General features: G+C 46.8%; 2 protein-coding genes across 11 annotated transcripts in view; one reads left to right on the top strand and one right to left on the bottom strand.

Moving 5' to 3' along the window:
* Positions 1–23,330, bottom strand: part of MATCAP2 (microtubule associated tyrosine carboxypeptidase 2) — a 240,471-nt gene that overhangs the window by 33,870 nt on the left and 183,271 nt on the right. Inside the window, exons 7-9 of one of the 3 annotated variants that reach the window (XR_015734228.1) lie at positions 15,471–15,557; positions 15,184–15,338; positions 7,059–7,080 (exon numbers count right to left, since the gene is read on the bottom strand). Coding sequence is in view for 1 of the 3 variants with exons in the window: in XM_087894060.1 (XP_087750186.1) it covers positions 15,462–15,557 (96 nt within the window). In the remaining 2 variants the exon portion in view is untranslated. Of the gene's footprint in view, positions 1–7,058; positions 7,081–15,183; positions 15,339–15,380; positions 15,558–23,330 lie in introns of those variants that run through there. The other 2 variants (XR_015734227.1, XM_087894060.1) reach the window with 2 other exon arrangements.
* The window catches only part of EEPD1 (endonuclease/exonuclease/phosphatase family domain containing 1), a 220,691-nt gene that overhangs the window by 62,717 nt on the left and 134,644 nt on the right, over positions 1–23,330 (top strand). The window lies entirely within an intron of this gene.

The following is a 23,330-nucleotide window of genomic DNA, read 5'->3' as shown; positions in this document are numbered from 1 at the left end:
AGTGAATGGGAAGAAAATGTAGTTCTAAGATTATGACCAGAGCTGTGCAAAACACATAAAAAGTAGTGAGGCTTTAATGGTGCAGTTCCAGCCATTTTGATTTTTTAAAATCAATCTACAAACATCTTCAAGGAGGCCTGAGATGGGCAGCATAAGAAATGCTTGCTAAAATAAGTCAACAATATGCAAGTAATAGCATTTCATTCTTTCTTCCTGCATATCTTACATTCTTCACTTTCCCCCACTTGATGTGCTTGGCATTGAACAATAAAAACACAATTGAAGAATTCCAGGGAAGGATTTGAGAAAAAATATAAGGAGAATTTTCAACAACAGGATTACTATTCTTGTAAATTAAACAAAATTGTTGTGTAAACTGTGTTTCCTAAACTTTGAGTTTCTGCATCAATTTATTTCTCTTTCTAAAATACCTTATTCAGCTGCTAAGTCATGTTCAACTCTTTATGATTCCCTGGACCATAGCATGCCAGACCCCCTGTCCTCCATTGTCTCCCAGAATTTATCCAAATTCATGCTCATTGCGTTGGTAATATGATATAATCATTTCATCCTCCTGTCAGGCCTGGAAGCAATCTTTTGCTTTGGACCTTCAGGCCTGCCACATTTAGTGCTGTAGGAAACTGGGAGGGGGGATTGTATGGAGCAGGGGAGATATATAGTCAAAATAACATTCCTTTCTATGGGAGTCAAGGACATCCTAACCTGCACCTGGAAGGGTGTGACTGGGAGGCATCTCCAGTTGGTATGCTGCATTGATTGGGCTATGTGATAGACATGTGGGTGCTGGGCAGGGACTGTATGTATGTATGTATGTATGTATGTATGTATGTATGTATGTATGTATGTATGTATTAGATAACATAAGTATAAACATAATTATGAATACATGAAATGGATACAAATAAAAGGGAACACTAGGACAAGGACGGTAGCCATGCTGGTGCGCTTATGCACTTTGATTTTCCTATGGGTGGGGAAAACCTGGAAGCTCTCAGATTCGGGTTTTTCCAGATGTGCCAATATGACATCTCGAATAAAATGGAACTTTGAGGAATTTCTAGCTTCGGAGTCTTCTTTTTTTTTTAAATTTGATTTATATGCTGCCCTTCTCCGGAGACTCAGGGCGGCTTACAACGTGCTAAGCAATAGCCTTCATCCTTTTGTATATTTATACAAAGTCAGCTTATTGCCCCCACAACTGGGTCCTCAATTTACCTACCTTAGAAAGGATGGAAGACTGAGTCAACCTTGAGCCTGGCGATATTTGAACCTGCAGTAATTGCAGGCAACTGGTCTTAATAACAGGGTCCTTTAGACCACTGTACTACCAAGGCTTCTTTTGTTGAGGGTGTTACTTGGAACCCTGACACCTCTGCTATCTCCTCCTCCTTTTGCCTTCAGTCTTTCCCAACATCTGGATCTTTTCCAATGAGTCCTCTCTTCTCATTAAATGGCCAATGTATTTGAGCTTCAGCTTCAGTTTCTATATTTGCAAAGAACAATCAGAGTTGATTTCTTTTAGAATTGATTGATTTGGTCTCCTTGCAGTCCAACGAATTCTCAAGAGTCTTCTCCAGCACTACAAGTTGAAAGCACCAATTTCAGCCCATAGCTTTCATTATAGTCCAACTCTCACAACCATACATTATAATTGGAAAAATCATAGCTTTGACTATATGGACATTTGTCGGCAAGGTGATGTTTATTGCTTAGATTTCCCATAGCTTTCTTTCCAAGGAGCAAGAACCTTTTAATTTCATGACTACAGTCATCATCTGAGTGATCTTGGATCCTAAGAAAATAAATCTGTTATTGCTTCCATTTCTTAACTCTTCTATTTGCCAGGAAGTAACAAGACCATGATCTTAGTTTTTTTTAATGTTGAGTTCTAAGCCAACTCACCAAGAAGCTCTTTAGTTCCTCTTCACTTTCTGCCATCAGAGAGATATCATCTGCATGCCTGAGGTTGTTGATATTTCTTCTGGCAGTTTCTAGCTTGTGATTCTTCCAGCCTGGCATTTCGCATGATGTTCTCTACATATAAGTTAAATAAGCAAGGTGGCAATATACAGCTTTGTCATACCCTTTTCCCTATTTTGAATCAATCAGTAGTTCCACGTCTGGTTCTCACTGTTGCTTCTTGACCCTCATACAGGTTTCTCAGGAGACAGGTAAGGTGGTCTGGTACTCCCATCTCTTTAAGAACATGCAGTTTGGTGTGATCCACACAATCAAAGGCTTTAGTATAGTTAATGAAGCAGAAGTAGATGTCTTTCTGAAACTCTCTTGCTTTCTCCATATTCCAGCTAATGTTGGCAATTTTATCTCTAGTTTGTCTGCTTCTTCGAAACCCAGCTTGTACTTCTATTCTTGGTTCACATACTGCTGAAGCCCAATTTGTAGAATTTTGAGCATAACCTAGCTAGCATGTGAAATGAGCCCAATTGTACAGTAGTTTGAATATTCTTTGAATTGCCATTCTTTGGGATTGAAATGTAAACTAACCTTTTTTTAATCCTGTGGCCACATTGAGTTGTCCCAATTTGCTAGCATATTGAATGCATTACTTTAACAGCATCTTCTTTTAGGATTTAAATAGATCAGCTGGAATGCTGTCACCTCTGCTAGTTTTGCTGTTGGTAATGCTTCTTAAGGCCCACTTGATTTCGCGCTTTAGGATGTCTGATTCGAGATCAGGAATCACACCATCATGGTTATCAGAGTGTTAATTAAGAACCTTCTTGTATAATTCTTCTTGCCACTTCTTTAGGTTAGGTCCATACCATTTTTGTCCTTTATCATGCCCATCTTTCTTGATATATGGATATATTCAATTTTCTTGAAGAAATCTGCAATCTTTCCCATTCTATTGTTTTCCTCTATTTCTTTGCATTGTTTGTTTAAGGAGGTCTTCTTATCTTTCCTTGCTATTCTCTGGAAATCTGCATTCAGTTGGGTATATCTTTCCCTTTTTCTCTTGCCTTTTATTTTCCTTCTTTCCTCAGCTATTTGTAAAGCCTTATCAGGTCTGCTATTTTAATGGAATTGCTCTTTGAGGTTTTGCAATTTTCAGAATTATCAGAATCTTTTGGCTTTGTGAATTTTTACTTGTATTGGCCATCATGTGAACTCAATGCTTTCCAGGATTTATCCTGCTGTTATTGCTCTTACAAAATGTGATTTAAGGCATCCAGCAGAAGTTGCATTGTTTCAGGACTAGAATTGTTAATGCATTGCTCTATTTAGTGAGATTCATTTGTAATTAGCTGTTCTTTTAAAAGCCAATGGCATTTGTTGTCAGTTTGTAAATATAATAATAATATTAATGAGAAAGGCAAAGAAATCTGGATAGTGAACCTGACAGTACCTGGAGACAGCAGAAGAGAAAGGACTGTAGTATAAAATACAAAAACTTGCAAATAAAAATAGAATGATTGTGGCAAAAGAAAGCAAAAGTAGTACCAATAGTAATAGGCCCCTTGAATGCAATCCCAAAACAGTTGAATCACCATTTGTATGGTACACTTTATTTAGAATAGCTTACATCTTGCAACAATATATTTAATACCATCAAAGAAAAAATTCTTCTTATCCAGGTCCTTAGGAAAAAATTGATAGCTGGACAAAAATGCCAAATACAGTCCAAATCCACTGACTGTGCAACAAACTGTAATAATAATAACATATTGCTTAGATCTGCACATATACTTCACTGATATAATGTGACCTCCTAGGTTTTTGAGAAGAACTTTGCTTGTATGAAGGCCAGTATTGGTAAAGAACTAGGAGATGTGACTTCACATCATGTTGTTGTGCATAGATAATAATAATAATAAATTTTCAACTATAGTTGAAAAAAATAAAATGTGGATAAATGATGTTACAAAACCAGGGGATAGCAGAATAAAAGACAAATAATTGGAGAATATTCAAAATATCAAGATCTGAAAGTCAAAGTTGAAAGGCATCAATCAGCTGATGCATGAAAATTGATTATTGGCATACTGGGTGCCACCCAATTTTTTGTTGATGGCATTTGAAAAATTTGTGCATTGACAAAAATTACATCTGACAAATACAAAATACCACACTGCTTACATCCACACATATATTACACTGATATATTAAAACATCATAAGTAATTGAGAAGAACTCAATGCACATGAAGGCCAAGTAGCTAAAGAACTGGCACTGTGATTTTACATTGCTGGAGCATATAATAATAATAATAAACAGTGCATTACCAAAATAGAAGGTCAGGTTGGAAAATAAGGTCAGCATAACTAAGATCAGATGCAAGCTAGCTAGAACAGATCAAAGAATAGAAGCTAAAGAACAAAAAGACCAAAGAATACTTGATCAAGAAATATTACCTAGAAACAAGGAATATTGAGAAAGCCCAGGAAATAATAAAGCAGCAAATAGCATCTCTATTCAAGAAGATCAATAGATATGAAGCTCAAATTGCACTCTATAAGCAGAATTTCCAATTTCAGTTGAATTAGAATCATTTCTACTAATTAATCAATAGAGAGATTACAGTGAACCTAGGAAAGAAGAAACTGCAGTTCTGGGCACAGTTATGGGACAACCTAAGAATTCAGCTTGAATAGAGGAGGTAGATAAGAATAAAAAAGAAGGTAAAATGAAAGAACTAATAATAATAGCAGAAATGTTGGAGAAAAGGGCATGGAAGCTCAAGAATTTATTAGCACCAGATGAAGAAGAAGTGCATGATTTTGGGTTGAAACATCTGAAGAATCTACATAAACTCATTACCAAACAGTTTAACAACATAATGCAAAGAGGAGAAATTGAAGATGGATTAATATTAGGCAAAACTATGAGGTAATGAAAAAAAATCCAACAAAAGGCACAGTGCCAGGCAACTTTAGGCCAATTATGTATGTGATTGCTTCCCTGGACTCCAGCTTGGATGGAGGAGGGGCCAACTCTGGGAACTTTGAAGAGGGGTGAGGAGGAGCATCAGGAAGATGCTGAAGCCTCCAAGCCAGGAGTGGAGGGCCTGGAGTAAGAAGTGAGGCTGGGAATTTGGAGGGACCTTCAGGGAAGTGATGACCGGATGAGCATCTGGCTGGAGAGGAAAGAGAGAGACACAGCAAAAGCTGGAGGCTTACAGACCTAGTCAGAAATGCAGGGTGGAGAAGGATCACAACTGCAGCCAATGAGCAGGGATGAGGAGGAACTGCCTTTTCCACAGGATCCCAGAATATGTAGGGGTGAATAGAAGGAGGTACAATGGAGATCGGTGAGGCTATTGTGAGGAGGCAGCCTCACCCCTACTAATGAGCTATACTGGTATATACCTACTTAGCCTGATGCATGGAGAAATGCAGTATTGGAAACAACTGCCCGTTTTCTCTGCTGTGCATGTGTTCCAACTCTGTGACTCCTTGTTCACATGACTTTGAGGTTGTGCTTCATGTGACCTCATGTTTTGGACTTTGGACTTGTACCTTGGCTTGAATTATTAAATTATTAAATCCACACATATTAAATGTGTGGACTCTGAGCTGTGCCTGGATTTCAGATTGTGTGTGTGTGGATTTGCAGACTTGTGCCTTTGCCTGTGGGCTTTGGAACTCTGTGTCTGCAAGGGGCTTGTGATGTCTCAACAAATGTTTTAAAGCTACCCATGAGTTTGTGCATGTGGACTTGGGCAGGATTACCTGCTTATCAACAATTTTCAAATTGCTGTCTAGTGTTGTAGCAGATGCAGTCCAACAGCATCTAGTTCAAAAGTTCATTTGAGCAGAAAGGAAACTACCCAAACAGAGGAACAAAAGATCAGCTTGTAACTGAAAAGATTGTGGAAAACACAATAAAGAGAATAAAGTAATATAAGAGAATAAAGATGAACTTGAAGATAGTTTAGATTGATTATAAGAAGGGATTCAACTCCTTGCTGAATGGAGCAATCAAGTGCTTGGAAATATCAGGAGTTAGTAAAAACATCAGGAACTTTGTGCAAAAATGAACAGCACAATGGAAGATACAATTCCAGTCAAGGTTAGAAAATGAAAGATTAATATTAAGGGAGAAATCTTTCAAGGAGACTCACCATTATCATTACTGTTTGTCAATGCACCAATTCCTCTTTCAACAATCCTGAACAAATCAAACCATGCATCAGCAAAATAAATAAATAAATAAATCTGCCAGGTTATCCCACCTCTTTTACATGTTAATCTGAAGTTGTATAGAAAAACATCATCTGAAATAGAGTAACTGCTCAACACTGTCCATATATACAGATAGGCTATTGTAATGGAGCTGGGACTGGACAAATGTGCCACTGTTATCATAAACTGAGGAAAAATATTGAACACTGAAGGAATCAAGATCACGTATGGAAATAGCATCAAGAATTGGGTAAAGAAAATATTTGTGCATCCTTTGAGCTAACAACATCAAGCACACTGAAGTCATAAGAGCAGGGGTGAAATCCAGCAGGTTCTGTCAGGTTCTGGAGAACCAGTAGCAGAAATTTTGAGTAGTTCGGAGAACTGGTAGCGGAAATTTTGAGTAGTTTGGAGAACCAGCAAATGCCACCTCTGGCTGGCCCCAGAGTGGGGTGGGAATGGAGATTTTGCAATATCCTTCCCCCAGGAGTGGGGAGGGAATGGGGATTTTGCAGTATCCTTCCCCTGGAGTGGGGTGGGAATGGAGATTTTGCAGTATTCTTCCCCTGCCATGCCCACTAAGCCACACCCACCAAGCCACACCATCTCCACCTAGCCACGCCCACAGAACCAGTAGTAAAAAAAAATTGGATTTCACCACTGCATAAGAGTGAAGAATATCTTAAAATACAAACTCAGTAGAGGAAATGCCAAGGCAATTAACACCTGGGCAATTCAAGTCATTGGATTCACAGCTGGAAAAATGGACTGGACTCAGGTAGAACTGAAAACTATGGATAGGAAAACCAGAAAAATAATGATAATGAATCATGTTCTTCATTCGTGCAGCAGTGTTGACAGACTCTACATACTAAGGAGCATAGGTGGTGTTGGATGTTGCAAGAATATCAGATGGCTGAAGAAGAAAAAAGGACATTGGAAGAATTTTTGAAGGAGAGTGAAAACGATGTAATGAAACTAGTACACAATGAAGGCTTATTGAGTACTGGAGAGACTAATTGGACACATTGGGTGTAATCTCACAACATGTGGAGCATATCTTGAATACCATTGGCATTGACAATCTCCATTAGTCAGTTTCATAAGACAGCTTTACCTTTAAGATAATCAAACCCTCGCACATGCCCAAGATGGCGACTCCTGATGGAGCTCCGGTTTTACGGGGGTAATGTCCTGACAGTTGGGGGTCCTTAGGGCCAATTACCCATCTATGGCCCATGGTGTGTTGAGAGGGCTGATTTGCCGATCCGATGGGAGCGTTTTCGGCTCCAGAAGACCTTCTAGGAGAGCGGTTTTGTGGCTTCGCTCTCTGAAACAGCTTATAATGAGACGGGCGGTGCTGGTGGGATTTGAGTCAGCGAATTTGGGGCGATAGCTTCGTGACAGCCGTCCCTACATTCATCAGAGGCTGCTGGATGGATGGCGATATACGGCTGCGATGACTGTCTGGCACCCTGGGCTGACTTTGTTAGACCCTTGACAAGATTGGAGGTTGCCTGCAGAGGCCGGCAGTGGGTGAAATCGGCGCGGAGGAGGCCTATGGTGGTGGCAGTTTAAAATTCCAAAATGGCGCCCGAAATAGCAGTTACAGTTGGCGGTTACAGGCAGCAAAAACCAAAGCAATTTAGAGACCAAAGAGGCCTCAGAAAGGAGAATAGGGACCTTTCTTATTTATTTTCAACTGATCTCCTGGGCAATGGAAAGATGCCAATCCTTCCATTGTCGGGCCAGCTCTGGATTACCTCCCAGAGGCCTCCCCCCTCTCTTTCTATGGGGGGGGTTAAACCTTCATGCATAAAAGACCTAAAGAAAGCTAAGGAGATTAGAAATGATTGTTATGTCTATCATGGGGGCTTTGCTTCTACAAAGTGACTGCCTTATTCCATCTCCCCTCCTGTATTTTTATCTCCTATCGCCCTTTTATGACCGGATATTCGGTTTTTTGTGAATCATTTGCTATCCAGGTTTGTGTTTCCTGTATATCAGGATGAGAATTTCCTTACTTTTATTTCATCTGAGTCTCCCTGGATTTTCGCCTACTATATATATTTCCCACAGACTATCCGTATCTCTAATCTCAAGGATTGGCTATTCCATCTATGCCTAGGTACAACATTGAAAGAACAGGACTATAGCTGCTGTTTTTCTCCCTTATATCTGGTTGCCGTGAGAGGGTGATCGATGTTCACATCTGAGTTCAAAATGGCTCTTTCTACCGCTGATATGAGAGTTCAGCGGGACTAAAATGACTTGTACCTCTAATTGATACTCTCTCCACAGGACCCTGGATAACTAGGACATGCCTACCAGCTATAGACTATCTAGCTACAAAATGTACTCATTGGGAGAACTCCTCAAACTGCGAGATGCCCCCGTCTCGCAGGTCTGGCCCTCTTCTTTATCAAGGGCCTATCTCGATGACGGACTTTGGAGTCCGGAGAGATGGCATACAGCAAAAAGAGGGTTATGGGTTTTTTTAGGGAAATTTCTTAATAAGATTTTAAGGGATTCTGGGAGGGGGGTAGATTACGTGGGTTCGGGGGAAGACCGCGGGGGAGGGTATCTGGGCCAGCCGTAGGGCGTGGCATGGGAGGTGTGAACTCTGGGGTCAAGGAGATGATTAGATCTTATGATACAGATGCCCATAACATCGATACTGTAGGTGGGAGGGGCAGATATGGCGGGAGCAGGGGGCCACATCATCCTACGGGAGTGCGTCCTCGCTGTTTACAAGCGGTGGCGCGCTCCGACCCTCAAAGCTCTTCTCGTTCCCCAGGTTGTACGGAACCTCGGGCCCCAGGCCTTCGGCTGATGCTGTGCAACACCAGGTCCGTGGTAAATAAAGCCCCCCTCATTTGTGATCTTATTCAGGAGGGGGGTGCGGACCTGGCGGGTATTACGGAGACCTGGTTGGGCCAGGAAGGGGGAGCCCCCCTTGTTGATATGTGCCCACCAGGTTTCCATGCTTTCCATCAGCCAAGGTCTCAGGGGAGGGGCGGAGGGGTGGCAGTTCTTATTAACGAAGGTCTTGGACCAAGGGAGGCCACTGTTCCTCAGACGGCTGGATGTGAGTCCCTTCTTGTGAAGTGGGGTCATAGGGTGCAGTTGGGCTTGCTAGTCACGTACCTGGCTCCCTGCCATGTGGCAGCAGCCCTGCCTGAGCTGCTTGATGTTATAGCCACGGTGGCTGTTGACACCCCCAGGCTTATGGTCATGTGGGATTTTAACCTGTCATCAGTTGGCGAGACATCTGAGGTGGCTCGGGAGTTCATGGCTTCCATGACGGCTATGGACCTGACCCAGTTAATTTATGGCTCTACTCACATGGGGGGACACACACTGGACCTTGTTTTTGTCTCTGGACAGTGGTTGAGTGATCTCGAGATAGGGGATATAGTGATTGAACCCTTGTCATGGTCAGATCACTCCCTCCTTCGCCTAGACCTTCGAACCGCCACACCCCGCCACAGGGAGGCGGAACCGACCAGGTGGTTCCGCCCCAGGCGCCTGATGGATCCTGAGAGATTCCAGATGGAGCTTGGGCCATTTCCTGAGGTTCTAGCACACGACTCGGCTAAGGACTTAGTGGCCGCCTGGGATAGGGCGGCGGCTGATGCTTTAGACCGAGTCGTGCCTTTGCGGCCTCTGACCCGGCGCCGGTCTCACCTGGCTCCTTGGTATACTGAGGAGCTGAGGGAGATGAAGCGCCGGAAAAGACGCCTAGAGAGCAGTTAGAGGGCTAGTTGTTCTGAATCCGACCGAACACTGGTAAGATCTCATATTAAGAATTACCTAGTGGCGATAAGAGTAGAGAAGAGTAACTACTTTTCTACTCTTATTGCGTCATCAGATAATCGCCCAGCGGCCCTGTTTAGGGTGACCCGCTCTCTACTCCATCAAGAGACACGGGAAGACCCCTTGGAGGGTAGAGCTGAGGATTTTATACAATATCTGTATGACAAAATTGCTCAGATTCGTGAACAGCTAGACTCTGACTGGATTGATCCAGAGGAGATGATTGGGGCAGGTCCTGAGAATATTATTTGGGAAGAGTTTGATCCTGTGACTCCCGAAAGCGTGGACAGGATACTGAACAGACTAAATGCGACCACATGTTTATTGGACCCGTGTCCATCCTGGTTGGTACTGGCTTCCCGGGAAGTGACGCGAGGCTGGCTCCAGGAGATTATAAATGCTTCTTTGAGTGAGGGTGTCTTTCCCACCGTCTTGAAAGAGGCGGTGGTGAGGCCCCTCCTCAAGAAGCCCTCCCTGGATCCTGCTGTATTAGCAAATTATCGTCCTGTCTCCAACCTTCGCTTTGTTGCAAAGGTTGTTGAGAGTGTGGTTGCACGACAACTGCCTTAGTACCTGGATGAATCGAATTATCTAGATCCGTTCCAGTCGGGATTCAGGCCCGGGTACAGCACAGAGACAGCATTGGTCGCATTGGTTGATGATCTCTGGAGGGCTCGGGACAGGGGTTGCTCCTCTGTCCTGGTCCTACTAGACCTCTCAGCGGCTTTTGATACCATCGATCATGATATCATGCTGCACCGGTTGGAAGGGTGGGGGGTGGGGGGCACTGTTCTACAGTGGTTCTTCTCCTCCTTTCTCTCTGACCGGTCACAGTCTGTGTTGACAGGGGGGCAGAGGTCGACCCCGAGGCCCCTTATATGTGGGGTGCCACAAGGATCGGTCCTCTCGCCCCTTCTATTCAACATTTATGTGAAGCCCCTGGGTGAGATCATCCATGGTTTTGGGGTGAAGTACCATCAGTACGCTGATGACACCCAGCTGTACATCTCCACCCCAGACCACCCCAGACCACCCCAATGATGTCCTCGAGGTGATGTCCCGGTGCCTGGAGGCCGTACGGATCTGGATGGGGAGGAACAAACTCAGACTCAACCCATCCAAGACCAAGTGGCTGTGGTTTCCGTCGTCCCGATATAGTCAGTTGGCGCCATCTCTGACTATTGGGGGCGAGTCGTTGGCCCCCACAGATGGGGTTCGCAACTTGGGCATCCTCCTGGACTCACGGCTGTCTTTTGAAGAGCATATGACGGCCGTAGCCAGGAGGACTTTTTATCAGGTTCGCCTGATTCGCCAGTTGCATCCCTTTCTGGATCGGGACTCATTACGCACGGTCACTCACGCCCTTGTCACCTCACGCCTGGATTATTGTAATGCTCTCTACATGGGGCTTCCCTTGAGAATCACCCGAAGGCTCCAACTGGTCCAGAATGCGGCCGCGCGGGTGGTAATGGGAGCAATGTGGCGCTCTCATGTAACTCCCCTCCTGCGCGAGCTGCACTGGCTCCCAGTGGTCTTCCGGGTGCGCTTCAAGGTTTTGGTTACTATCTTTAGAGCGCTCCATGGCTCAGGACCAGGGTACTTACGAGACCGCTTCCTGCCACCAATAGCCTCTCACCGACCAGTTCGCTCCCATAAAGAGGGACTCCTCAGGGTGCCGTCGGCCAAACAATGTCGACTGACGGCCCCCAGGGGGAGAGCCTTTTCTGTGGGGGCACCTACCATCTGGAACGGGCTTCCCCCGGAGTTACGAAACATCCAAGACTTACGCATATTCCGCCGTGCCCTGAAAACATTTCTATTCCAACAAGCTGGTCTGGCCTAACTCTCCCTTTTTAATTGGCTTTTAAACTGGCTTTTAAATTGGGTTTTAAACCTCTTTAGATAAATTTGGATGTTTTTAATCTTTGAGCCTAAATTACTTAATCTGTTTCTTAATAGTTTTTAACTTCTATATGTATTTGTATTTATTATGGCTGTTCACCGCCCTGAGTCCTTCGGGAGTAGGGCGGTATACAAATATGAAAAATAAATAAATAAATAAATAAATAAACCACAATATCTGCCTATCATGGGTCTTTGGGAAGCACTTAATAGGTGGATAAAAATGCAAAATCCAGCCTAAGCATCTGGCTGACTATGCAACCAACTATAATAATAATAATGTGTCTGTATATTTATTTTATAAAATGATCTGCCTCTGGGAATCCCCAGGAGTCTACTATTAAACAATATTATACAAGTATTACCACACTTAAATTAGTTTACTCAAACGTGTTCCCTGGTGTTTATCCCCAGTATTCATTGTGTTATAGAAAACTTCTTTGCAGGTTTATTCAAAATTATGTTGAAATGAATAAAAGAGCCTAATTTCCATGTAAATTCCTAAGATTGCAGATCTACCGTATATATCATTACAATCTCATCTATTCAAAAATTGATCCTATTTCATTCGATGATATTCAAGTAGGCAGTTTTCAGACTTTTTCTGATAACTTGCAAGAGGCTCCAACAAGGACATCTCATTGTAATATATAATTATAATGCAGTTTTACCTGTTATTACTCAAAAGATGGGGAATTGATGACTTAATGGGTAGCCCTTGGACTAAAAAATATCATCTATCACTCCTGACACAAAAGTTATTTAATACTGTAGATGTTTCTGTCAGTTGTACTATTTATGTAAATAAATTGAAAGTTTTTCTTGAAGGAAAAAAATATAAATATGTTAAACTTGCAACTGTTCATTTTAAAATATTGCTTCATGTTCTCTTTTCTCATATATCTGTGGTTTCAGAATACATACATTGTTTCCTCTGTCCATGCCTCTGTTTGGTATTTTAAAGGCATTTCCCATAGTAATTCCTAATTAATGAATTTGCTAATCTACGTGCAAGGCTAATGTATGTGCAAACTTAGTATGTTTGCTTAGTTGTTTATCATCATACCTATAGAAATTGCCTATTGTTATGGCTACTGAATGCTAGCTATTTTTTTTTAAAGAAAAATAAACCAAGCCATGTTTTCAGGTAGAAGGCTTGCTCACCTGGCGCTTTCCAGATTTGTTGAGATGACAACAATCACATTTCCTAATTTGTATGTTACCTATACACTGGCTAGGAATTCTAGCAGGGCTTGGAGAGAATAAAAGTGGGGAAGATTGCTCAAAATAAAGGATTACCTACTTTGAACTCTGGGAAAAAAAAGGCCAGTTAGCTTTGTTAATCCTTTACAGTAGTAAAATATATCCTGTACCTTTGTTTTATCCTATATATTTTGACAGAGATGGGCTGTAGCTACCGTATTTCCCCAAAAATAAGACTTGATATTATATTTTTGGGGGCTCCAAAATAAGCACTGCCCCCTGGTGTGTGCACAAGAAGTGGCAAACGCATGGGGACTGATGATATCCAGCAGCAGCTGCAGCCCTCCAGTCCCTTGGTCAACGCACTTTGGGGCTGCACAGACCACAGGTGAGTTGATTCCCTGTCCAAGCAGCAGACAAAGGCAGAGGCGTGGGAGGGAGGGAGGGAGACAAACTGGATGCACTGTGCGGGAAAGCCGAGAGTCAGTGGGTTGGAGCAGCCACGGGAGGTTCATCTTTATGCAGCAGCACTGGCAGCAGACAGAGGCAGAGGCATGGGGTGGAAGGCAGGCAATCTCGACACACCTTGCAGGCCGCAGGCAAGCTGAGAGATGCAGAGACGAGCCTCCTATGGTCAGCCACCCTCTCCAGCCCACCAACTTTCAGTTTTCCCATGACCCACATGGCATGTCTGGATCACCTGCCTTCCACTCTCGCCTCTGCTTCCATCTGCTACCGTTGCTGCCACATGAAAATGAGCCTCCCATGGCCTCCATGGGCGCACCTGCCCACCAACTCTCGGCTTTCTGGCGTCCCACTCCCTTCACTGGGACTTATTTTTTTTAGTAGAACTTGGATGCATGCTTAAAAATCAGGCTAGGACTTATTTTCGGGGTAGGGCTTATTTTTGGGAAAACCTGAAATTATAAACCTATATCTGAATTATAAACAGGAAAGCTGAAACAAATGCATACTAACCTACCAACTGCAATATCATAAAGTGTGAATATGTATGTTGGAGAGTTACAGAAGGGTATTACACTAGGAGATGACTAAGCATTCTCCAGCGCGCTGCTTGGAGAATCCAAAGCGTGGGTAATGTTTACTTTGAGCTTGTCAGAGACTGAGTGTATCACTTTTAAGTTTTCTGCCTCGGTTCCGCCCCTTCTGCTCGACTGATGTCAGTTTAGTTCACTCAGTCGAGTGGAAGAGACTGAATTTTGGCTTGCTCTGACAATCCTCATCGTTTTCAACTTTTTCTACCCACGCTTTGTGATCCATATCCTTTTATTTTCGTTATTATTCTCCTTCCCATTTCTGGATTCCTTTTTATTGACTTGCTTTGGACTGCTAATTCTCAAGAGGGGGTGAGTTCTCCCTCAGGCTTTCAGCCTGGCCTGGGACAATCCATCTGGCATTTTTTCCTTCAAATTTATCAACATTGATATCTAATTGCTTCCTTAACGGCTTAATTGACTGACGCTAATTTGCGCTACGCTCGCTAATTTGCGAGCGCATTTTTTCAAACTTGTTCGATCTTAGGGAAGAACGCTTAGCCTGAAGCCTAGTGCCTGGCTAGCGTGTCTTGCGGCTGTCAGCATAACAAAAGCGCTGTTCCTGGCTTCCGTGGGGAAATCGCCTGAGCGACCCCCGGATTGTGCCGTGTTGTTATCTCGGGGCCGATCGACCCACTGTGGCATCGCCCCGATCGATTGCTTGCTGCTCGCCCTGCCTTCATCTCACAAGCGCTGAGGGAGATAGTTTCCCGCCCACCGCCATTTTGCCCGCTATTGCGCTCCCGCCGGCGGTTGCAGCTGCCTCCTAGTTCCGACGGACTTTTTACTGAGCCGTTGCTCACCTTCCCCTGGGATTTGCTGCCGTTGCTGCTCTTTTCGGATGGTTTGCAGCCTTCTTCTTGCCTTTCAGTTGCCCAGCCTGCGCTCCGCTTGCCTTGGCTATCCAGCACATGCGCAGTACCTTCTCCTGTCGGCAAGCATCTGGGCCTTCCCTGAACTATTCTCGGCCTGCTTGACACCATTTCCTCGGCTGGTATTAGTGCTGCCTGCTCAATTTTCACTGGAAACGCATGCGCACTAACCTTCAATTGCTGCTGTTGCTGTATCCTCCAAGAGCGTCAGTTGTCTTGTTCTCTGACATCTGATCATCACAGTGACGTGGTGCTCCAACTTACGACTGTTTCCGTCTTATTGGACTGACTTACGGCCTGTTGTTTTCCACTTTGTGACCTCCGGTCTCGTTTAGTGACAACAACAAAACAAAAAAAAAACAAACATCATATCTATACTACTTACTTGATTCCTATTGTTCTCCCTTCCCACCTCCGTCTCGTTTAGTGACAAAAAAAAAAAACCACCTCTAACTCACCTGAACGCCTGTCTCCTTCAATGGCGACCCTGGACCTTTCTTCTGATCCCGACCTCTCCGACGATCAATCAGTCGTGGATCCTCCACCTGCAAAAAAGAAAACCAAGTCACAGTCACGCTCTGCTCGGGCGGCTTCCGCACCCCCGCCCTCCTCATTGCAACTCGTTTCCGGGGGTTCCCATTCATCTAAAGATGAACAACGCCGGCATCGTGCTCTCGAACGACAATTTCGTGTCGCCCAACAAAAAGCATTAGCCTCTGCTGCCCCGCCTTCGACCGGATCGGGTCCTTCCTCCGCCTCGATGGCAAGTCTCCCTCCTCCCACCCCGTCCGGGAATGTTCCCATTCATTCTCACCCTGAGCCGGAGTCCAGCTCATGTCGACCGGCTAACCGGCCCGCTCCATCGGCTACATTTACACCTGCTGCAGCTGGTTTGCGACAAGCAAATGCTTCTCAGCCTGACCCTCCTTTGGATGTCCAGTCCATCGTGGCGGCCACTATATCTAATCTGATGGCCTCGGGCGCCTGGACTCCTGCTGTTACCCAGGCTTCTCAGACATCTCAGAACCAGCCCCAACCTGTGAATACTACGTCTTCTAGACGTTACTATGACTATGAATGCTACCAGGACTCATTCCAAAGTGAGGACTCCAACTGGGAGGAGGAGGAATATATTGACTCTGAATTTTCGGAAGATGAGGGCCTCCCACCGGATAGACCCCTACTGACCAGACTCTTCCGCCCGGTCTTGTTTAAGTCTCTCCTTCACAAGGCCAAGGTCTCTACTAATCTAGCAGATTCCTCCGACCAACCATCCGTGTCCTCATCAGTCTCCCCTTCTGATGGGCTCTTTAAGCTGCAGACTGCGGCTCAGGATACTATTCCTTGTCCTCAGCTGTTTACGGAGGTCATCCAACGCCCATGGAGCCTACCGGCCTCTTCGCCAGCTCCGAACGGCCTGGACAAAAAGTTATACTGCTCGGCGCCTAATTTGCAGGAGATGCTACAACTGCCTTCCGTGGATGCGCCCGTGGCCCAATTTACGGCGGCGTCAGTTCTGACCAGCGACGCTGCGGACGCCTTACGTACTGAGGACAAAAGGGCGGAAGCTCTCCTCTGCAAAAATCATCAAGCGGCCACCTGGTTTATCAGGGATGCTACGTTCTCGTCCTTTTTCAATCGCGCTTCCCTCATCTGGCTCCGCCAGTTGCAGGAGTGCCTACCCCAGGATGACAAGCACTTACACCAGGATATTAATAAACTGGTTGCGGCAGCAGAATATTCGGCAGATGCGTCCCTGGACGCAGCCAAGTTCGCCTCACGATCCCTTGCAGCCATCGTCGCTTCCCGCTGCCTCCTGTGTCTTCGACAATGGAGAGCTGACAATAAGTCAAAATGGCAGCTGGCTTCAGTCCCATTCAAAGGGGCGAGTCTCTTTGGCGAGGCGCTTGATCCCATACTCGTTGAAGATAAGGACAAGCGGAAAGTGATGCCAACTTCCTTCAGACGCGGGGATCGCCGTTATTCTTCATACCCTCAACGGCCGCCCTTTCGGGCAGATTCCGGACCCAGCGGGTCCTACCAATACCGCCCGCCTTCCCAGGGCCTCTACAGACCCCCCGACCGTGCCAACTTTCGTGACAGGGGCTGTCGCCAGTCCTTCAAGAGGCCTTACCGGGGCTCCAACTCCCGTCCCTACAGGAGGGGAAAATGACTCCCTCTCTTTGGCTCCCATTGGCGGTCATCTACACCTTTTCCGGTCTCAATGGGAGCAGACTACGACGGACGCCTGGGTCCTCCAAACCATCCGCCTCGGCCTCACCTTAGAATTCAGTTCCCTCCCTCCTCCCAGATTCATCACCTGCCCTGTCCCAGCGAATCCAATAAAACGGGACTTGATGGAGACAGAGATCCAACATCTCCTCGACATTCGGGCTATAGAGGCGGTCCCCCCGAGTCATCAAGGGACCGGCTTTTACTCCGTCTTTTTCCTGGTGGCCAAAAATTCTGGAGGATGGAGGGGAATTCTGGATTTAAAGGCACTCAACAAATTCATAAAGTACCATCAGTTCAAAATGCAGACGCTGCGGTCGATAATGGACTGTATTCGTCCGGGAGACCTGATGACTTCCATCGACTTGAAAGAGACCTACCTGCATATTCCCATCCATTGGTTTCTCAGGTTTACCTTCAACGGTTTGCATTACCAATACCGGGCAATGCCATTTGGCCTGTCGTCGGCCCCACGGGTATTTACGAAGGTGTTGGCAGCGGTAGCCGCCTCTCTCCGTCTGATCCCCATTCGGCTTTATTGTTACCTCGACGACATCCTCATCCTGTCATCGTCGCCCGACCTTGCCATGAGGGATCTCGAATTGGTGACATCTTCCCTTCGTTCACACGGCTTCACCCTGAACATCAAAAAAAGTCATCTTCATCCCACCACCAGGATTCTCCATCTGGGGGCGATCCTGGACTCTCAACTGAGCATGGTTTTCCTGTCGGAGGATCGTTGCCTCAGCATTCGCTCCTTGGTCCTCCAGATTTTGTCACTTTCCCGGGTGCCGTTGCTGCTTCTTTCGACCCTTCTCGGCAAAATGACATCCTGCCTCTTCATTGTACCTTGGGCAAGATTCCACTCCAGGCCCCTGCAATGGTACCTACTACCTTTTCAGAAGACACACCGGAGCAACTCCAAATCTCGAGTCCGGCTACCTCGGGCAGTCTGCGATTCCCTACGTTGGTGGATCTCGCCATCTGTGCTCTCCGAGTGTTTGTTCCAAAACCCTCCACGGGCGACAGTGACCACAGACGCGAGCTTGCTGGGCTGGAGTGCCCACTTTCAAAACCAGGTCACACAGGGTCGCTGGTCTGCCACAGAAGCAGCCAACGACATCAACTGGCTGGAGCTTCGTGCGATCAGACTCGCGCTGTCTCACTTCCAGCATCTCTTGGAAGACCAACACGTCCACGTCCTCACGGACAACGTGACAGCAAAAGTGCACGTAAATCGCGAGGGAGGAACTTGCTGAGCTCCCCTGATGGCGGAAGCGACGATGCTCCTGACTTGGGTGGAACTCCACACTCGGTCGCTGACGGCGGACCACATAGCCGGAACCGACAACCGCCAAGCGGATTGGCTCAGCCGTCAGCAGATCGATCAGGCAGAGTGGCGACTCTATCCGTCCCTCTTTCAAGAGCTGTCCGCCAGGTTCGGCCGCCCCATTATCGACCTGTTTGCCCACCCGACCAATGCACAACTTCCGAGATTTTTCTCCCGGTTCCACTGCCCCACAACAGACGGCACCGACGCCCTTCTCTGCCCCTGGCCACGGGGCCTCCTATATCCCTTTCCCCCCCTCCTGCTCCTGCCGAGGGTGATCCGGAAGATCCTGCTGGAACGAGCGGACGTCCTGCTTGTTGCTCCCCATTGGCCGCGCAGGTCCTGGTTCACCGATCTGATGGACCTATCGGTGGCTCCTCCGTGGCGAATCCCGGACCACAGGATCTCTCTCAGCCAGGGGGTCATTCTGCATCCAGAGCCTCAATGGTTGCAGTTGACGGTCTGGCACTTGAGAGGATCCTCCTGACCAAAGACAACTTGTCCAGGGATGTTGTGTCCATTATCCAGGCCTCCAGGAGACCTTCCACCACCAGAATTTACAATGCCACCTGGCGCTCTTTCGTGTCCTGGTGCGCCACCAGACACTCTGATCCCACTTCTGCTTCGGTCTCCGATGTGTTGGAGTTTCTGTATGCCGGTTTCAACAAGGGCCTCGTGGTGAACACGCTCCGCAGGCATGTGGCTGCCCTGAACACCGTCCTTTCCACCGATTTGGATGTCCCTCTGTCTCACAATCAACGAATTAGATCCTTTCTGAGGGGCGCCTCTAATCTCCGCCCTCCATGTGTCCATCGATATCCATCCTGGGACCTCCCACTGGTCCTTCGGGCCCTCACGGCCCCTCCTTTCGAGCCATTGGGATCTATTGGTTTGCGTTTTCTGACGCTCAAAGTCGTGTTCCTGATTGCGGTGACATCGGCTAGACGGATATCTGAGTTGGCCGCCCTGTCAGTTCGAAAGGACTTGTGTATTTTCCATTCTAATCGAGTCGTCCGCAGGTTGGATCCCTCCTTTATCCCGAAAGTCAACTCGATTTTCCACCGCACTCAGGAGCTGATCCTTCCCGATTTTTGTCCAGATCCCAGACACCCGTTAGAGGACCAGTGGCACACCCTTGATGTTCGGATGGCTCTACGTCGGTACATCAAGAGGACCTCGGCATTCCGTCGTTCTGAAGCCCTTTTCGTTTCATTTCTTCTGGCTTCTCTGGGCCAAAAGGTTTCGTCTACCACGATTGGACGTTGGCTAAAAGCATGTATCTGCAAGGCTTACTCCTCGTCAGGCAAGCCCCCTCCAGACAAAGTCCTTCCTCATTCCACCAGGAGTGCCTCCACTTCAGCTGCGTGGGCAACTCAAGCCTCGGTTTCGGAAATTTGCAGAGCAGCCACCTGGACCACCTTGAACCCGTTCATTAGGTACTATAAGATCGATTCTTTTGCGGCTGCTGATGCGGCCTTTGGCCGACGTGTTCTACAATCGGTCGCTGCTCCAGTACTTGCCCCGGACCTGTCTGATAACTCCCCCTAACAAACTTGCTTGGGTATATTCCACGCTTTGGATTCTCCAAGCAGCACGCTGGAGAACGAACGTTGGTTACCTGAACGTTCCTTCTCGGCACGCTGATGGAGAATTCAACCCTCCCTACCTTAAGGCTTCAGGTCCGGCGCCTTGATTGTGGACTACTGTCGTCTTCTCACCTGTTCTTCGTGAACTAAACTGACATCAGTCGAGCAGAAGGGGCGGAACCGAGGCAGAAAATTTAAAGTGATACACTCAGTCTCTGACAAGCTCAACGTGAACATTACCCACGCTTTGGATTCGCCATCAGCGCGCCGAGAAGGAACGTTCAGGTAAGCAACGTTCGTTTTCATAAGCATCATGTCGTTGCTATGAGATAATCCAGATACCTTTTCTAGATTGCTGAAGGTAATTGAGAAAAACAGTATTTAACAAACATGACTTCTTGTGCTATTCAGATGAGTACAAGGCATCTAACCTGTTTTGATAGCTGGCTTCATATGCTGCTACTATCATCAAACTACATCAGCAAGCTTTGTCAGGAACAATGTAGAAAATCTATGTCAGCTCCCTCTCCTTTTCAGGGGCTTTTCTTCTTTTTCTCTGGGTACACTACTGTCATACGGCATATTCTCTGAACTGGCACTTGCTGTTTTAATATTCAACAATATAACCAGTGTCATATTGGTACTATGTTAACAAAAATATAGTGACTTTATTAGATCAGTCAAAGGATCTCTGTCATTGTTGGCTAAGATTCTTCTCCATTGAGAGTGGAGACAGCAGCCAGCATGGGTAGTGTCCATCCAATCAGCTTGAAGGACTGAGACTGCCAATTATTCTTAATCCCGCCCTTGTTGCCGGGCAGGCCAGCTTTTGTCTCAGTCCTTCAGCGCTGGCTGGTGTGTGGGACTCTTCTCTCTGGCTAAATTCTGTATTTTGCCTCTTTTCATGTTGGATTTCTGGACTTTTTTTGACTTGGACTGTTTGACTGTGGCTTGCCTTTCGATTTGGACATTGACTGATATTTTCGGCTGAATTTGGATCCGTTTGACATCGAGTTGTGAGTTGTCTGCTGTTTGACCTGGCCTCGCTTCCCTGGCCTTTCCCTGGGTCGTGGGCTTCCCTGCTCCTTTTTTCCCTCCCTGGGGGCGTTGGTAGTTGTCGGATCTTCGAGGCCCCCTACTTTTTTGATTTCCTTGGCCCTCGTCGTTTTTTTGGCTGCCCTTTTTACCGTTTTTTGTTTGTGGAAGCTCCGGCGGGCGCGCTGGGACGCCGTCGGCCATTTTGGATTGACTTTTCCCGCCGCGGAGGACAGCGCCATTGTTCGAAGCCGCCTCCTCTCTCTCTGACGAATTTCGTCGGCTCCGTTTTTTCTCGCTCGGAGCGCTCCTCTCGTGGCCGTTCACCTCAGCCTTACTAATTAACGGAGCACGTTGCCGGCTATTTGACTGTTTTGGTGGAGCCTCGCGCCCCCGTTTCCTTGAGCAGTAGCCTAATTATTGCCTGTGGAGCTTCGCGCCCCTCCTTCGACAACAGCTGCTCTCTTTCGGCTCTGATCTTGACGGAGGCTAGTGGAGCTTCGCGCCCCCCCCCCCCCGTGGCCGCAGGACTGCGATTTTCTGCCTACCTAATTAATCAATTGCCTCCTCCTCAGAAACGCCTGGACAAGCCTTGGGCCTTTTTTTCTCTGCCACGCCTACCAATTGGTGGAGTTTTTACACTCCCTGTATTCACTGCCTGGCTCTCTCCTAGTGAGTTTTTCAGGTCAACCTTGGCTCTGCTGCCTCTTGTGGAGTTCCTTTCGCTCCCTGGACATAACTCAGAGTAAAATTATTGAGGCGTGATTGGACATCATACTCTGATCTGTGGTGACGTTTAGCTATGCCTAAGGCCCTTTCTAAGTCCAAGCACGGCCGGAAGGCTAGTGCAAGTGTTATTGGCCAATCAGACTCCATGTCTGCTACCCAGCAATCTATGGTGGAGGCCCCCAGGTCTCCTCCCACGACCTCTCGTCCCTCTCATCTCCGTAACACTACCAAGGGTGGCTCGTCTTCCTCTTCTTCAAAAGCGGAGAAACGTAGGGACAAAGTTCTGACTAAGTTGTGTGACAAGGCATGCGCCCAATTGCCTCCAGCCGCTCCTCAGCCTCCCTCCACACCATCAGATTCGGCTCCCGCTGCTGCGCCTCGCTCTCCTACTCCTGACCAACTGTCTCTGCAGGACTGTCCAGTCTCTATTTCCGAGGACAATTTGTGGGGTTCTGGCTCTGTTATTCAACCAACTTCTTCGGAGCCATCAGTGGTTCTGACTGCTCCCTCTGCGGATTCTGCACCTGCTCATTCTTCAAATCCAGTTGTTTCTCCAATTTCCCCAGATCAACTTCAACAAATGATCGAGGCTGCGGTCCAAAAATCCTTGGCTGCCCGTTCTTGTGCTTCAAGTCATCACGGATCGGTGAGGGCGGCTTCTCCCGTTTCGTCACGCCACGGGGGTCAAGACTGCTCTCATTCCATTCGTTCTGCTTCTCCTACCGGCTCTCACTCCAGTCACCGTTCGGCCTTGTCTGACGTGGAGAGTCCTGGCTCTGAATTGTCGGAGGATGAGAACCTTCCCCCAGATCAGCCTGCCTTCACAGGCCTTTTCCCACAGGCTTTGTTCAAATCTTTACTGTTCAACGCGGTTAACACGGCCCGTTTATCATCACCTTGCTCTGATCCTTCTCCTGCTCCGTCCTCCTCTGGACCTTTGGACCCAATGTTCGCGGAACCCGCTAGGCCTATAACATCTGTGCCTACTCCTCCTCTTTTTTTGGACGTGGTGAAACGACAATGGGAATCACCGGCGGCTGCTCCTCTTCCATCGTCGAATGATAGGAGAAATTTTCAGGTTTCTTCGGACCTTGAATCTCTTCTTCAGATTCCTTCTATTGACGCCCCGGTTGCGGCACTACTTCCTAACGCTAATGTCCCGGGCGAACCCGACGAGGGTCTCCGCCCCGATGAGCGACGATCTGATCAAGTTCTTCAGAAAGCTTTTCAGAGTTCCTCCTGGGCGATTAAAGCATCCACTACGGCCTCCTTCTTCAATAGGTCAACCTTGCTATGGTTGCGCCAATTACAAGACAAGTTAACTCCGGGTGATTCCCGTCTCAGGCAGGACTTGAACAAAATTGTAGCGGCCGTCCAGTTTTCAGCTGACTCTACTCTGAATGCTG

Source organism: Pantherophis guttatus, chromosome 4 (genome assembly GCF_059756535.1).
Source record: "Pantherophis guttatus breed Tessera chromosome 4, ASM5975653v1, whole genome shotgun sequence".
In the NCBI taxonomy this organism is placed as follows: Eukaryota; Metazoa; Chordata; class Lepidosauria; order Squamata; family Colubridae; genus Pantherophis; species Pantherophis guttatus.
Note: the sequence above shows the minus strand (reverse complement) of the source record. Positions and strands in the feature narration are given on the sequence as shown.